General features: G+C 50.3%; 1 protein-coding gene across 7 annotated transcripts in view; it reads right to left on the bottom strand.

Moving 5' to 3' along the window:
- The window catches only part of SGMS1 (sphingomyelin synthase 1), a 289,527-nt gene that overhangs the window by 21,038 nt on the left and 251,147 nt on the right, over positions 1-17,342 (bottom strand). For all 7 annotated transcript variants that reach the window (XM_053910258.1, XM_053910261.1, XM_053910259.1 and 4 more), the window contains one exon: positions 951-1,068. In XM_053910258.1, the coding sequence (XP_053766233.1) occupies positions 951-1,068 (118 nt within the window). The remainder of the gene's footprint in view (positions 1-950; positions 1,069-17,342) is intronic.

Raw genomic sequence — 17,342 nt, 5'->3', positions numbered from 1 at the left:
GTCCAAACCTTCAAATGATAAAGACTCCGCTTCAAAAATCCAATAGGTTTTGCAGCTCTCTTTCATGGTTCCAGCAGAGAAACTCTCTCTTCTGGAAAGAAGAAACTTTATAAAAGGGGAGGGAGCTGAAAGGACATGGGTGTTTTACCAACATCAGCGCGATGCAAAAAGAATCATTCCAAACACATCGGAGCACCCCGTATTTTCTCCCAGCCTAACCGAGGACGCCGGCCTCTCCTTACTGCTTGAGAGCTTTGCTGCAAGCCAACATTTTTACAACTCCATCTTCTGCTAATTATTTCAAAAGTTCCAGTGACCTCCCTAGTTGGAAGCATTGCAAGGTAAAAGTTATTTTGTGAACCGGGTGGAAAAACAGAGACGGTAAGAGAGGAACGGTTTACGTTAGCGAAAGGTCTCTGTGCCGCCAGAGAGATCGATAGGGCCACACGCGCCTCTGGGGAGCGGTGACCTCGTTCGGGTGGGTGGAGGGCGCGAGGGGACAGCGTCTCCTGCTCTGCCGTTAGAGATGACCACCGCAGGGATTAGTAGAAAGAAGGAAAAAATATCACTGGAGGCCGAACCTTCCACCCAAGAGAGGGGAAAAAAGCATATACGAACTCTTGGATCTGTGTCAAGGGAGCGAATGGTATTTTAAAAGTTTGGCAGGAAAAGCAAAGAGCTACACCCACACACGCGGCTTAACCGCCTCCAGCGCACTCACCAGACCACATATGCTCCCAGCTGGGGCGCATGGCAGGGCCTGGAGATGTGGGGAAGGGGGGAGGGGGCGGGCGCCGGGCCACACTGCTCAGTAACCTTCCCGGACACGGGCGGGGGGGGGGGCCTTGACTACACTCTGAAGAAACTTCCACCTTCGGCCTTAGTCAAAGGACCCCCGGGCCGGAGGACAGACAGAAAACACAGGGAAAATCACAGTGAGCAAAGATTACCTTCGGAGAGCAGTTGAAATGCATACCGGGCACCGGGAGTGTGGTTACATACATTGTGATACAGCGGTAGAGGTACAGCGTGCCGACTATGCAGAAAAATCTTCTGCTAATGATAGACCTGGAGAAAGGGAAAAACAGGGCACTCAGTCAGGAAATTCTGCAGGTGCATTTCAGTTCTCCGTGACCCGACCAAGCCAACCCACCCGACGTTCCTTGAGAGCCTAGAATAAGAGCGTTCTCATCAAAGCCAATAGACTGCGGTGAGGATTCTGAGAACGATGTTGTGGTTTTTGGTTTTTACTATTAACTGGCCCAGAGAGTCTCCAGTGCTCGCTGTTGCTACTGATTAGGCTACCCGAGGCCTTAAACCTGAGCTGACGTTCGCCTGACGTAAGGGCCCGCCCCGCCCTGTCACAGCTGCCTTAGTGTCTGTGCTTAAACGCGTGCAGTCTCTTCTGTCATACAAGGAAAATGCTCAGAAAAGTACAATGGCACTAAAGTGCAAATTCAAAATTCTTCTGACCAGGAATGGGTCAAGGACACTGAACAATTTCGCCCGTACGTCCCAGAAAGGGATTCTCCGAGCTGATCTCTGAGAAAGCATGACGTCAAGGCAAAGAGTCTGAGGGCCAGCATGTGAGCCCGCCGCCCCTCTCCGTGTCCTAACCACGTGGCCGTGGGACAGGCCACGGACATCTCTGACTCGTGCTCTGTGTACCCGTAAACCTGGGGTAATGGCATCAGAAATCCCGTATGGAAAGCCCCCCGTCACACACGCACGACGGTTACATGGATGGACGACCAAACAAGCAGGAAAGAGACACAGAGGCTCTTCGTCCTTCACCTTGATGAGCCTTTCTAACGAATTACCTGACCCACACACGTGCACGGGGTATGGAGTTGGCGGTCCACACGAGTCACCTTCAGTTAGATTAAGTTGTACTGACTTCAGGGAATCCTTGGACAAAAACGGTCCCTCCCTTCCTACGTCTAGCCTGTTCTTCCACAGGCCACGATCCCGGTCCTGGGGGCTCCTCCCTCCGCCATGAGGAGTTCAAGGGTTCCCTTGGCCTGGAGCGGCCGGAGTTAAACACACAAAAAAGTCTGAGACACAGGGGCCAGGCTTTCCTTTCGGACCCTGGGCGTTCAGTCACTCTACAGTCTACGGTGTTGCTCGATTCTTAGGCAGGATGGATGTCCCTACTGCAGTGGGGACTAGAAAGAGAACCTGGTGCCACCCGTATTTTTGGTGGTAACGAGAGGAACAAAAGCAACAGGTTCAGTAACGGGCCGGCTGTGGGAGTAAGAAAGAAGAACAAAATAACCCACGCAACCGCACTGGCATTTTATTCCTAACTGCACCTGTTGGTGTATGTTACTTACGACGTATGGATGGAGTCTGGGTGTTTTACCCCCTCACCCACATTTCAGAAACTGGGTCAGAATTGCTCACCACAGAGGTGGTGTTACTTTCTCTTAGCGAAGCTGTTCACACCACCTCCAAGTGCAAGAATTTACCCAGCACAGAGCGGTCTTGGAAAGGTATGTGCCTCCCGGTACGACAAAAGGCGCGATATAATTAAACAATACAGAGAAGGACAATAGTGGAGAACAATATGTACCCCATGAATGTCTGACCGAGAACACTCGAAACACCAAAGTGAATTATAAAGATTTTCTTACTTCACAAGGAAATGCCCTCTCTCACCACCCAGCCCCAACCAACCAGAATTATTTGCAATTTCACTTGACGTACCCAAGAAAGACCTAAGACACAAAACTGTTTATCCAGATCTGTTTCTCTCTCTAGGGGTAGAAAAACAAAGTGACTGCTACCAGTTAATCTGGGTAAAGACGACAATTAAAATTAAAAAAAAAAAATTTAAAGTAAGGGGAGCTTGGGTGGTGGACTCTTGATTTAGGCTCAGGTCAAGGTCTCACAGTCATCTGATCGAGCCCGTGTCAGGCTCCACACGGAGCTTGGAGCCTGCTTGGGATTCTCTCTCTCCCTCTCTCTCTCTGTCCCTCCCCACTTGTGCTCTCTCTCTCTCTCTCTCTCTCAAAAATAAATAAATAAATAAATAAAAATAAATAAAATAATAAGTAAACTTTAAAAAAAAAGAAAAAAATTAAAAGTAACAAACATCGAAGATTCAGTCACATTTACTCTTTAACTTGAAGTGAAAACAATCAAATGAATTTCTCATGTGACTTCATCAGTACTGACAAGGCCACGAGTTGAAAGTGGCTGTGAGAATCACTTAATCTTTTAAAAATTAATCTTAGAATATCTTCAATCTATAAAGTTAAGCTAGGATCTCCCCCCACAAACTTAAAAAAGTAGATCATAAAAGTGTTTCAAAGAAATGTATGTACCTAAGGCACTGATTCCTTCATCAAAAATTTCACACGTTAGAATGTTTTACTTACTTAGAGGTTCAAAAGTTCGAGATGTGTTTTTTAAAAAGGTTTACAGCAGTTAAAAATGGAACAAGGCAACAAAAAAGCCACAGAGAAAGTGTTGATGAGGTATTACGAGAAATCCAGCAAATGCCAAGAACAAGACACTGCTAACTGTCGACACCACAGTGGTGTTCTTCTCGCGTGGGGTCATCTCTCCTTTCACGCCGGAGAGAAGCCTGTTCCCCGTCCGCTCACACTGTGCCCTGACCATGACCTCCTCAGGTACTTGTCTTTGGCCGTGGCTATCTATTTGCGGACTACTTGACTAATAGGCCCTTACAACTTTTCCTGAGACAGAAAAAAACCAGAAACAATCCACGTTGGTGAAATGTGATTATAAGGGTACAAGAATAAAAGCATTAATTACTATTTTACAGATAATTATTAAAGACTTGTTAGAGGAGATGTCATGTCTAGAACAGGTGACTGTGAACTTTTCAACATCCCTAATTTAGAAAGGAAAAAAGTACTCAGAACCTGAATAAATACTACCAAAGTTAGGTGGGTTTTGGCACCTGGCACAATGGTCTGTAAAGTTCTATAGGAAAAAAGGCTGAAAGAAGTCAACACACTACAGTGTAAAATTAAAACACTGGAGAGTCCTTCTGTTTCCCACAAGCTGTCTCTTTCAACTAATCCACAGCCAGAAAACGTACAAATGCTTTCAGAGCTCAGACCTGGTCTGCCTGCTCTTTATGGAAGCTTCTGGCCCTTAGAACCAACGGGCCCTGAAACACGGCAGTGGACTAAACAACAATCCAAGAAGCGAGAAACAAGAGAAGCACACGTGACAGGGACAGGACAGGGAGACCCGTCGTCTGTGGCGCAGTCGTGGGTCCGCCACGCAGACCCGGTGCTCTGAGGGCATCACACGGGTGCTCGGCCTCTAACAAAGGTGCACCTGGTGACTTGGGCCACCGCAACTAATTTCCTTGAAAATTACTTCCTCACCAGCAAAAGGACACCTCGCCTCCTCCTCCTCCTCACGAATCAGAGAAATGCTACTGAGGTGTCTTTCCAGGCTGTTACGAACAGTAACCAGGATTTTGCCAGATTTCTCCCATATGCCAGGCTCTGTGCCATTTAGCTCTTAAGGCAACCTGCAACGCAATACGATCCTTAGTTCACAGATGGGGAGACTGAGGCTCTGAGTTTAAGCCGAAGTACAAATATATCACACGACACGAAAAGACTCGGGAAATGGGTGTCAAATTGTGTAAGGAACCCCAATTTTACCTGGAGAACACACTCTGTGCACCTACAGATGAGGTGACATCCTAACACATTTAAATCACGTTTAAAAATCTATTTAACTCAGATTTTTCACTAAGTTAGGGTTTTACGTCATATTTCCTATCGACCAGAACTCTAAAAACTAAGAGTTCTGATGATAATTTAGTAGGCACACTGGTTATCACAGTCCGGGACCAGATCCATCTAGATCTCCAGCACTAAAGGCGTCTACCACCGTGCACGGCCACGTCTGCTTACCCGCTGGGGTTCGATCTGCGGGTCTGGAGCGGCAGCCACGCCTCGGTGTTCCGTCTCGCCCACACTCCCACACAATGACCTGGCACCTGTTGCCCCTAACACCACCCGTGCTTCCCTAAAATCCCTTCCACACGGATGAGCCGGGATCATTTTTTTGGAAACAGATAAACAGAACACAGCCTCTGACCCCCTTCAGCGGTGGCCAAATGCGTTTACAGTTCGATCCGAAGCCCTTACCAAGCCCAGGAGGCCCGGGACAGCCCGGCCCGCCTCTGTCCAACCTCACGTCCCGCCGTTCCAGCCGCTGTCGTCCGGATTCAACCCCAGTCCGCTGCCACTGGCGCCCTTGGAATCTACTGTGCAAAGTCCCTCCTGCCTCAGGTAGGACCTCTGTGCCCGCCATTCCATCCGCTCGGTTCCCAGGATGCTGCCTGTCACTCCGTCCTCTGGCAGGAGACTCTGGAGAAGTTCCCTGGTACGCTCTATCCCATCCTTGTGTTTTAATTTCTTCACCACCCCCGCCCCATTCCCATGCTCTGTGGACATTTACTCCAAAGTGGGTTTTTTTGTTTTTTTTTGCGAGAGAGAGCGCCCACACACACTCACGAGCAGGGGAACAGCAGAGAGAGACGGGGGACAGGATCAGAAGCAGGTTCCATGCTGTCGGCACAAAGCCCAATGTGGGGCTCGAACCCCCGATCCACGAGACCAGAGCTGAAGTCGGACACTTAACCGACTGAGCCACCCAGGTGCCCCTCCAAACTCCAACAGGTTTTAAATGTTCTCCTCCCTTTACTTCCTTGCTACCAGCCCTTGGGTTCCCTGGATAATGTCAGCCCCTCACCACTGCCTACTCAAGTTCAAAGTCCCCTCCACCAGACCCCACAGCTGCCTTACCTGGCAGACACAAAGCCCACTCCCCGGGGCAAAAGAAGCTGCTCATTATTCTCTAAAACCCTAGCTTCTTGCGTTTGCCCTGAATCTCTCTCCTTGGCCTCTGCCATTATCCCGTCTGCAATAATCCCAGCCACCCACCCCAAATGCCACCTCTGCCCAAAGCCTTCCAGATGTCCCCAAATGGACAGAGCCACTTCACCCTCTGCACCACTCTTGAACTTTGCTTCTACTTTATGGTATATTTCACGTGACGCTGACACCACCATTAGCAACAGAGGGGCTCGTCCCTTCTACCAGGGGAAGCTCTGAGACACGGCTGGGTCTCTCTTTTAGTCCCAGTGAGGCTCACGGTGGTACCTGTGACACTGGCCAGACCACGCGGCTCTGTGCCTCAGAACATCGCTTCTTTATTGCCTCTGACAGGCCCTTCCCGCCTCCTTCCGTAAACGACTGTCCTTTAAACTCGTCCATGTATCAGCCAGAACTAACCCGCCTCCGACACTCACTCTGCACCTTCCGGCACGCGCAGTAACATTCACAACACCTGCTAGGATGGCTGCATCCACGCAGATGCCCGCAGCCCGGGACCGAGCCTCCCCCCGCCGTCCCGTGTCGTCACAGCCCTCACCCGGGTCTCGACTGGTCCAGGTGGACGGACAGCCATGAAAACCTGGAGCTTAACTCACTACTTTGGGAAAGAAAATGCCAAGGAAAGGTTTGTGAAACACACAAAAGGGACAGGGTAAATGCCGTGGGACAAAGAGCAAACGTGCATGCCCCCCCCCCCCAAAGATCTGTAACTCATTTAATATTTCCTGGGCACCCGCAAGGGTGGATGGCACAGCCTGTGAGTCAGGAGACAGACATGCTCACAGACCCCGCCCAGACAGGTGTCTGTGCATGCGGAATGCCTTTCTCCCTTTTAATGAGCCATCTCAAAGAAATTTTACATCTTTGGTATTAATTATTTTAACCACATTCCTGCTTAGCATAGGTTATTGTCCCATTTTACAGAAGGAAAAATCAGGATGTAAAAAGTTCAAGCACTAGCCTGGGGCCAGAGCCAGTCAATGAGAACCACATGGGCCCTTGGTCTCTGGAGTTTCAACCAGCTGTTCTTTTCACTAAAGAAATGGTCAGGGCAAAAGAAAAAAAAAAAGGCAATGGCTTAGGTTTTCTTTCCTAAGTGCCATGTAGAAGATGTGCACTCTAATACAATAATTGATTACAAGCAGGAAACGATCCACGCTGGCTTAAGGAATTAGCAAAGAACAGGTCATATTATAAAACTGCCCCCACTCAATATATCAATATATACGTTATCATTTCCTGGGTTAAACAGAGACTGTAACATAAGGTAAAGAAAAAAAATGTTACTCTACAAGATATGAGAGACGATATCTATATGATCTGCCTGGAACAGTCATGAAGAATTAACGTCAAGTGTCTTCCAGAAACTGCTAGATCTGTATGTGCAAAACAGAAGGAGTTACATTTCTTGTTGGTATTTCAGGCTATTAACAAAAATGATATATGTTCACCTGCACACGTATATACGTGTGTATAAACATGTGTGCTTGTGTTACATATACATATATATAACACATAGCTATACGCACACACATAATGCAAGCACATACGTGGTATACCCAAACACATAGATCTTACGTGTCCATAACATATATGCATCATATACATAAATGCCTACATGCATACATATGACGCATATAGGTATATGTACACTCACATCTTTCCTACATCAAAACTTACCACCTTGAATCACCTTCTTAGGGGCTGGTTCCGTCACAGCTAGCGGAACTGAACGATTATCGATGTTTGCTCTGGGGCTAATGGATTAACCTTAAAAGTAACACACTCTCCTTCTCACAGAGGGTTTCTCAAACCGTAATAAGCACATACATCAGCAGCAGTGGCTAACACTGAATTTTTGGCACGGTGATGAGCACAGGGCAACATTCAATAAACGTTAGCCGCTGCTATTATTTATTTGTTCACGTAGGGACGCCCGGCTGGCTCACGGCCGGTAGAGCCTGCGACTCTTGCTCTTGGGGTCCTGAGTTCGAGCCCCACGTTGGGTATGGAGATTACTTCAAATTTTTTAAGACTTCCGTATTTGTTCACGTAACAAAAATACACGTGCTGGGCACTGGGAATGTTGTGCTGCACAGCACGGACGGGAAGCCTGCCTGGGTGCTTGCCTAGCGGTGGAAGGGGCAGACAACTAGCAAGACAAATAAGCAAAATACAGAGCATTTTATCTAGAGAGCGAGGCGGTCAAACTGAGCGAGGGTGTGGGGGAAGGCAGACTGCAGTCTGGGGCTACGCGGGTCGGAGGAGACGTCCCTGTGAATGGGGGTTAGCCAGGAGGATGTCCGTGGCAGGAAATTCCAGACAGAGGCTAGCGTGTGCGGGCGTCTGCGGACAGGTGAGGGGTGGTGGAGTAGAACGTCCGAGGACAGGAGACCTGGGAGGACCCCCCGGGTCGGCACGAGCACTCTGACCTCAAAGCTGTCGCAACTGGGAGAAGAGGGAGGTTACACCTGCTTACTCTCACGGTGACACACGCAGGCTGCCAGGCTGACAAGCGTATCAGGGGAAGCGAGACCAGGAACAGAGAGACGGGGTCGGGGGAGGCTCCTGTGACAGCCCAGCCCAGAGAGGATGGTGGCAGATCCAGGGCGGCCACAGAGGTGGTGAGGAAGGGTGGGATGCCACTTACTAAGACGGATGTGGTGGGTTAGGCTTGGGAACCAGGAGGGTGTCAAGGACTCAGGCAGGGACTTCAGACAGGTCACCTCACTCAGCCCACAGGACAGTGTCGGGACAGACACTGCCGCCTCATTCCCATCTCGCAGGAAGGAGACAATGCCACTACGGTAATTCTGCAACCTGACCAGATCTACTCGGTTAGTACAGTAAGTGGCTGCAGGGACAGGTGATCTTCCACAAGTAAGATCTGCCGCGTAACTGAGTGCCTGTCACTGTCACAGTGCCGACAGGCTGGCGGGGGACAAATGCGGTGACTTCCAAATCAGACCATGGGTAAGTAATGGTCTGGGAGAGAGCATGCCTGGGTGTGCTATAAAACAGAAAGAAGGTGAACCTAATACTGCTTAAACACCCACTCATATACAGATTACACATATCTGGGCACACACAGAAAAATATCCCAAGGGCTACAAACCCATTGTTTATGTTTGGCAACCCGACAGGTGATTTCTGTTTTCTTTTTGTTTCACTTCTAATCTGCCTAGAGGCAAGCTGCATTACTTAGTTTTCTTTAGCGTTATAAATAAAAATCGACCCATGAAAATGGTCATTTATTGTGCCTGTGTACTTTTAGTTTCGCTCTCTCCCCCCTTTTCTCTTAAGTCTTGGTGGAAAAAACTCTTACAACACTTATGTTAACTTAAAACCTAAACTGCTGTGATTCCAGCATTTAGGGAGCTCTGCAGGGTGAATCCAATTTCCCTAGAATTCCTAGGACTTAGACTAGCATTTAGGTCTTGAGATCTAACCTGGTAAACATGAGAAAATACGAGGAGACCGCCTGTCAGCCACCGTGGGAATGAGAAGTCAGGCAGAGCCGGGACTGAGTCCACCACCCAGCTCCTAGAGTGACGGTCCCCTCCTCTGCAAGCAACGTCCCCATCAGAGGAGCTGAAGCAGGGGCCCGTGGAAACCTGGGAGGTCAGGATCGCTGGGGAAGATAATGGGACAGAGAAGGTCCCCAGGAAAGGAAAGGAAACAGGATCTCAGCCCAGGTCCTGCAGCCCAGCTGGTGGGAGGGCTGCAATCAAAGGGGAGAGAACTTGCCGGAAACAGAGCATTAGTGAATAAGATTGGGCGCCCCTGCTCGGTGGTCTCTGGGGGAAAAGCGTGACTGAAGCTGGTGGCCGAGGGGATCTTCCAGAGCGGTGGTGAGCTGGGCCCACGTGGGAAGTGACAGGGCGGCACACAGCCAGCATGGAGCCAAGTGCACTTCCTACAAAGCACGGTGGCACAGCAAGACGTCACCACTGTCGGGAGTGCGGGGCAGGCACACGTGTCTCCGCACGGTGGGCGAGGACACATCAACCCTGCCGCTCAACACGGGATCCGTCTTCGGTCTGTCTGTCTGTCTGTCCTAATCACGCCGTCTCGTGCCACCGCATCAGCTAAGAAAGCGTGTCTCCACAGGACAGGGGCACTTCTAGACTGCCTCTCTGCCGCAGAGCCTTCCGGCCCCAACTCACTCCCCGTGGGACCTGCGGCAAGTCAACCCTGCGTCTCGGCTTCCTTCGCTGAGAAAGGGGAGCCGCCAATTATGTTAAGGACTGACGGGGTTAAATGACGGGACGCACGTAGAAACCAATTCTTGACCTCAGCTGGTTTGGAATGTGCCACTTGAACGGGGTGACCCTGAGTGCTGGCCACACGGACGGGAGATGCAGAAGAAAAGAGACGGGGGGGCTCACGTCCCGGACGCAGCCTGTGTGCAGAGGGGGGCGAAGGCGGGAAGGGGGGTCCCTGAGCCCTCGTCTTGCTTCACCGCTGGCAAGGCACACGACAGCCGACCAGTCAATTACATGAGCCAGGTGTCCCCCCCCCCCCACCTCCAGCGCTGCACCAACATGGGGGAACGTGTGTCCTTCTGAGCTGTATACCTGGTGAGTTTGGACAACACACGCTTTCAGAAACTGACAGCGCCCGGCCGAAGAGAACCCCCACGCGGCTCGGCCGTGCTGGTGCTGGGCCCTGGCATGCCACCGTCTGCAGGACCTCCTGACCAACAGCTCGACAGAACGATGTCTGGACGTCCCAGCAGACCAGCCTCGCGGTCCTCAGCGTGAGGTCCGTCTACAGCAGCGGGCGACGGCCTCAAGAAAGGGCTCTTCTGGAACTTGGAAAATGAACTCTGTTGCCTGGAAACGTGGGGACACCAGCTTCATCGCGGACGCCCTGAACGCAGAGCTCTGAAAAGCTTAACCACAACCACCGAAGATCCGGCCAGACGTGGACAGTAACCGTGGCCATAAAGGACCCTGGGGACTACGGAAGAGCCAAGAGGTAAGTGCTCAGATCCAATTAACTACCCGTGAGGAGCAGCACGGGTGCAGGGCAGTCAAGAAGGGGGCAGAACAGACGGTAAATGTTATAGCACGGGGTCCAGCCTGTGCAGTAAGACACGAACCAAAATACAGTGGCTGCTCATCGGCGGGAGATTAGATCCCACTCACGGGACGAGGTGAAGGCTGCGGATGCGTCCTCAGGCTGGCACGTGACCCTCCTGATCAACGCCGCCCGCGAGGCCAGAGCGCTTATCAAAGGACAGAATACAAAACAAGTCCTTTCCCGCATGGTCTGAACGTCGCCCGCACGCTGCTGTCGCCATCCAGAATGCCCTCCCGGTGCCCTGGGTGCCGTCCCGGGGAAGCTGGCCGGGAAAACTGCACCTGCCTCTTCCCGTAGGTCAGCGAGGCCCCAGAGACGGTCCTGAGCGGGCTCTGCCAGCACCCTCTCCCTCCTCGCCTTTCGTCTTGGCCCCAACCGTCAAAGGACAGACTCAGTGGCGGCAGTCGCCCCCTGTGACTCCTTCTAACCTTCTAACTCTTTATGCCGGAATGTTCTACGGCAGGCCCAGGCTGTCTCGAGCACTGACCTCCAGGACCCAACTCTCCAGTGGCTCCTTTTTCTCTTCAAATCTCCTCTCCGGCAGTGGGGCCAATAATGTATCCTGCGATACTTAATTCATTCTTACACAATCCCCACCCCAGCCCCAACGGGCTTGCACTACACCTTTTAGACAAGTATCTGGTCCAAAAGAAGCCACAGGAGAAAACACCTGTCGGGATGAACGTGTGATTGGGTGTGTCCAAGCAAGGTGGCGAGAGCTCCACGTTAGTGAATTCCAGCTCCTCATTAAATGCTATATAAAATTCAGCGGTTCACAGACTGACCTGAAAGCCTTATATGAGAAATTCTGCAGCCGAAGCCAGTGTCGTGGCTATAAAACATACGGGAGCCCACATGTAGTCGCAGCCGTGGCTTCTAGAGCAACAAGGTTTACTCAAATGTCACGTGAGTCTAAGTCACGGCGACGATCCATCTGGCTGCTGCGATGCGTCCCGACCGGCCCCGCGTCCACTCTATGCTGTGGCCAGAGCGACTCCTTTATGACGTGACCCGTTCGCGTCATTCTCCTCTGATGACCTGTCACCACACTCAGAACGGCATCCTGTTCATCCGTGGCCCACAACGTCCCCGCTCGCCCGCCGTCCACACCCTGCTGACTGTCTGAGTCGCGGCTTCCTCTCAGCTCAGTGGGCCGCACGCGCCCTGAGCTGCTGCTCCAGTGAGCCCGGGGGCTGCTGCACCTGTTGCGTCTCCGGTGTGCACGGCCCCTGCCCCCAACACCGCAGGGTGCTCCCCTCACTTGGGTTCAGGTGTCTGCTCAACTGACTTTTCTTTTTTTTCACTATTTTATTTATTTTAGAGAGACAGAGAGAGAGAGAGAGAGTGAGCGTGAGCAGGGGAGGGGCAGAGAGAGAGGGAGACACAGAATCCCAAGCAGGCTCCAGGCTCTGAGCTGTCAGCACAGAGCCCGACGCGGGGCTCGAACCCACGAACCGCGAGATCGTGACCTGGGCCGAAGCCGGACGCTCAACCGACTGAGCCCCCCAGGGGCCCCTAAACTAACTTTTCTAATCACCGTATCTAAATCGTCATCCGCTTGCTAACCCGTCACAGTGCTTTCTTCATTTTCCTCCATTTCCCTGAACGCTACCTGGAATCACGTATTCATTTGCTCACTGCCTGCTTCCCACTGGCCACAATACAAGCTCCACAAGGACACCGGGGCCTCTGCTGCAGCCTCAGGGTCTGTGACAGTGCCTGGCACCTAACAGGCTGCTCAGTAAAGACAAGCTGAAGGAACAAATGAACTTTAAATGAGCACTTTCTGTGTGTCACTCTCCGTACCCGGCAGCGGGGCCTAAAGATGAGCGACAAGTAGGACCGAGGCCTCTCCCTCAGGGACTTAAAACCTGGCAGCGAGGGAGACCACCCGCAACGAGGAGAAAGCACTGGGACGAGCGTTCCCAGGAAACTGGAGCGGGGTAGTCAGGGATGAGGCAGGACAGACTGGAGCCAGACCCTGAAGGACCCCGAACTGCATGCTGAGGAACTAGGCCTCCCTCTGAGGACCCACCACACATCACTAGGCAGCAACAGAAAGACGTACAGAACCTGAGGTCAGACTCGCCAGAATGCAGTGGCTGTCTGTGTGACGCAAGCCGACACGCTACAGGCTTCTAGGCAAACCCACGACATGCCGTAGGCTTCTAGACAATGCCACTGCCCACGCACGCGGAGGACCGGAAGAAAAAGATGGTGACTTGGTTTGGGACAGGTTGAGTTTGTGGCACCTGAGGATGCCGCTCTAAGCCACAAGCATTTCTCTGGGGGTTGGGAGACCCCTGACTGACTTGGGAAGCCCACCATCCTGCTCCTTGACCTTCTTCTCTGTCGGGGGCTCAGCTACACGTATCACACACAGGCACCACCGTGTTAGCTGGGATTCAGCCACGCGTGAGGAACCCTTACCGCATCTGTCAGGGGTGACGTGTTCTCTGTCCTTTCTTAACACAAGGGATACCTGTTGCAGGCAAGTCTCACACAAATGCAGAGATTTCCAGGGAGTTTTTCCTAGTCAATGGCTTCAAAGTCCAATTCTAAATGGGAGACATTATGCATGATTTTAAAGATGAAAACGTTCCATGGCACAAAAACAAGACACTCAGATCAACGGAATGGAATACAGAACCCAGCAATGGACCCACAAACGTATGGCCAACTAATCTTTGACAAAGCAGGAAAGAATATCCAATGGAAAAAAAGACAGTCTCTTCAGCAAATGGTGCTGGGAAAACTGGACAGCGACATGCAGAAGAATGAACCCGGACCACTTTCTTACACTAGACACAAACAGACACAAAAATAAACTCAAAATGGATGAAAGATCTCAATGTAAGACAGGAAGCCATCAACATCTTTAAGGAGAAAGCAGGCAAACCTCTTTGACCTTGGCCCCAGCAACTTCTTACTCAACAGGTCTCCACAGGCAAGGGAAACAAAAGCAAAAATCAACTATTGGGACCTCATCAAAATAAAAAGCTTCTGCACGGCAAAGGAAACCATCAGTAAAACCAAAAGGCAACCGATGGAATGGAAGAAGATATTTGCAAATGAAAGATCAGATAAATGGTTATAGTATCCAAAAATCTATAAAGAACTTACCAAACTCAACACCCTAAAAACAAATAATCCAGTGAAGACATGGGCAAAAGACATGAGTAGACACTTCTCCAAAGAAGATATCCAGGTGGCCAACCGGCACATGAAAAAATGCTCAACATCACTCATCGTCAGGGAAATGCAGATCAAAACCACAATGAGATACCACCCCAAACCTGTCAGAATAGCTAAGATTAACAACTCAGGCAACAACGGATGTTGGCCAGGATGTGGAGAAAGAGGAACCCTTTTGCACTGCTAGTGGGAGTGCAAGCTGGTGCAGCCCCTCTGGAAAACAGTGTGGAGGCTCCTCAAAAAATTGAAAATAGAGCTACCCTACGACCCAGCAATTGTACTACTAGGCATTTATACAAGGGATACAGCTGTGCTATTTTGAAGGGACACATGCGCCCCATGTTTATAGCAGCACTATTGACAATAGGCAAAGTATGGAAAGAGCCCAAATGTTCATCAACGGATGAATGGATACAGAAAATGTGGTATGTATGTATGTGTACACACACACACACACAAATGGAGTATTACTCAGCAATCAAAAAGAATGAAATCTTGCCATTTGCAACTACGTGGATGGAACTGGAGGGTATTATGCCAAGTGAAATTAGTCAGAGAAAGACAAATATCATATGACTTCACTCATATGAAGAATTTAAGATACGAAACAGATGAACACAAGGGAAGGGAAGCAAAAATAATATAAAAACAGGGAGGGGGACAAAACAATAGAGACTCTTAAATATGGAGAACAAACTGAGGGTTACACAGGAGGGGTTGTGGGAAGGGGGATGGGCTAAACAGGTAAGGGGCACTAAGGAATCTACTCCTGAAATCACTGTTGCACTGTATGCTAACTAACTTGGATGTAAATTAATAAATAAATAAATAAGTAAATAAGCAAAGAAAAAAAAGGAGAAAAAGTTTCGAAGGACGGGCACTATTATCTTCCGCTTAGCAATGTCATGGAAATCCCATGGAAATCCCACGTGAACACAAACACACGTACATACAAACCTGAGGCGGACGTGTTAAAGAGGCAAAAAAATATTTTAAGTAAAAAACTACAACTTCCGTTTAACAGTAAAGGACACCCACAGGCGACAGAAGGGCAGCACGCGTCTCAGTGTCAATATTGTGTCAAGGTTTGCACCTCACGCGTCCTGCCGATGGGCTTGTGATCGCGGGGTGGGGCCCAAATTTTAGTGATGTTACCTCTCAGTGAATCAATCATCCTCCATGGCTTCAGCCTCTGATCCTTCCCTGAGGAGTGGAAGATACAGAAGCAGGAAGGAACAGGCTGATGCCTTGAAGGGCTCCGAGACTTTTTTTTCTTTTTAAACCTTTATTTTTGAGAGAGAGAGAGAGAGAGACCGCGAGTGGGGGAGGGCAGAGAGAAAGGGAAACACAAATTCCAAAGCAGGCTCCAGGCTCTGAGCTGTCAGCACAGAGCCCGAAGCGGGGCTCGAACCCACGAACTATGAGTTCATGACCTGAGCTGAAGTCAATGCTTAACCAACTGAGCCACCCAGGCACCCCAGTATTTTGGTTTCTAAATGCAAACTTTTTTGTTGAAGTATAGCATAAATAGATAAAGCAAAGTGCTCAAGTTATAAGTATAGCTTGATGCATTTTCACAAAGAGAGCACCCTGTTGAGACCAGCTCTCATGTGTCCTAATTACTTTTACTTCTTTTTAAGTACCTTTTTTTTTTTTAATGTTTATTTGTTTTTGATAGATAGAGCATGAGCAGGGGAGGGGCCGAGAGATGGAGAGACACAGAATCCGAAGCAGGCTCCAGGCTCCGAGCTGTCAGCACAGAGCCCGATGTGGGGCTCGAACCCACGAACTGTGAGTTCATGACCTGAGCCGAAGTCGGATGCCCAAGGACTGAGCCCCCCAGGCGCCCGGAAGGGCTTTGACACTCTGAAAGTCAATCGCCCTGTGGGAATGACTGGCTGGACGGGCCTCACTCCTGGGAGCTGTGTAAAATGTGCTCTTAGGCGGCAAACCCCTTGCACATTGGGGACGGCGGGCAAGAATCAGGAGAGTCGAGCACAAACACAGTGACAAGTTAGCTCTGTTACACAGAACGTTCCAGAACCAGAAGGATCCGCTTCCCTAACACACTGGATAAATAAAACCGCTGCCCCACAAAAGCCACACACCGGAAACAAGGGGTCTCTGTGACTCTACAGAACATTTTCCTCTTCCTCCTGCGGGCCAGGGGAAGGGAGCCGGTTCATTCCCACCCGCTTCATCGCTCTTCCTGCCTCTTACACACCCGCTGTGCCACACACGCTCAGCAGAGGCCTCCCGAGGAAGGACACGGAGAGCAGGACAGGGGCTGGACTGTCACGACAACAGCCGGCCTCCCTCAGCTGCCCACATGGAATCTTGAGAGAAGACTTCAGAGAATCTTTACTTGGATGTGTTCCGGACAAAAAAATGCTCTGCGGCTAACAGTGTTTAAACATAACTGGCCCATTCAATAATGTTAGAAACAGGGGTGCCCAGTGGGGAGGGGGGGGTCAGTCGGTGAAGCATCCAACTTCGGCTCAGGTCGCGATCCGGCGGTTGATGAACTCGAGCCCCGCGCGGGGCTCTGCACTAAGTGGGGCCGGCCTCCTTGCGGTTGTCTCTCTGTCTCTCTCCGTTCCCTCCCCACTTGCTCTCCCTCTCGAAAATAAACAGACTTTAAAAAAAAAAAAAGGAACAATGTTAGAAACGAATGAAACACAGTTGCAGGATAACAGAAACTCTCTAGACTAGGAGGCCCTTAATTTATCCGTGAGGAAAACAAAGCTCTGGAGGCTTAGAGACTCCCCCACAACACCCAGCATGTGGGGGCTCGGTGGGGGCTCGGTGGGGGGCCGGCACACACAGATCCGCAGCTGCTGAGAAAGTTAAATACACAAGGGACCGCAGCAGTGGCAGGAAGTACCAGGAAAACATAGAATCAGAAAGCTTCAAGAGAAACAGGTGTGACAAGTCCCAGCCCAGAGGAATGTAAATAGCAACACACTTTGCAGAAATGAGCCCTATGGTTGGGACACGTCGCAGAACAAGAGCACAGTATCGAAAAGGCACGGTCCTAAAAAAAAATTAATTGACTAATTAAAAATTAGTTAAATAAAAGTGAAAGATTCGAACTTGTACACGGTGTTGACTGATCTGCAGGGTTTCATTCTGGGGCAGTAAATCATTTACTTGCATGTGCGAATTTTTACG

This window comes from Panthera pardus, unplaced genomic scaffold (assembly GCF_024362965.1).
Source record: "Panthera pardus isolate Hobbes unplaced genomic scaffold, ASM2436296v1 HiC_scaffold_22, whole genome shotgun sequence".
In the NCBI taxonomy this organism is placed as follows: domain Eukaryota; kingdom Metazoa; phylum Chordata; class Mammalia; order Carnivora; family Felidae; genus Panthera; species Panthera pardus.
The sequence above is the reverse complement of the archived record's forward strand: the minus strand, read 5'-3'. Positions and strand labels throughout refer to the sequence as shown.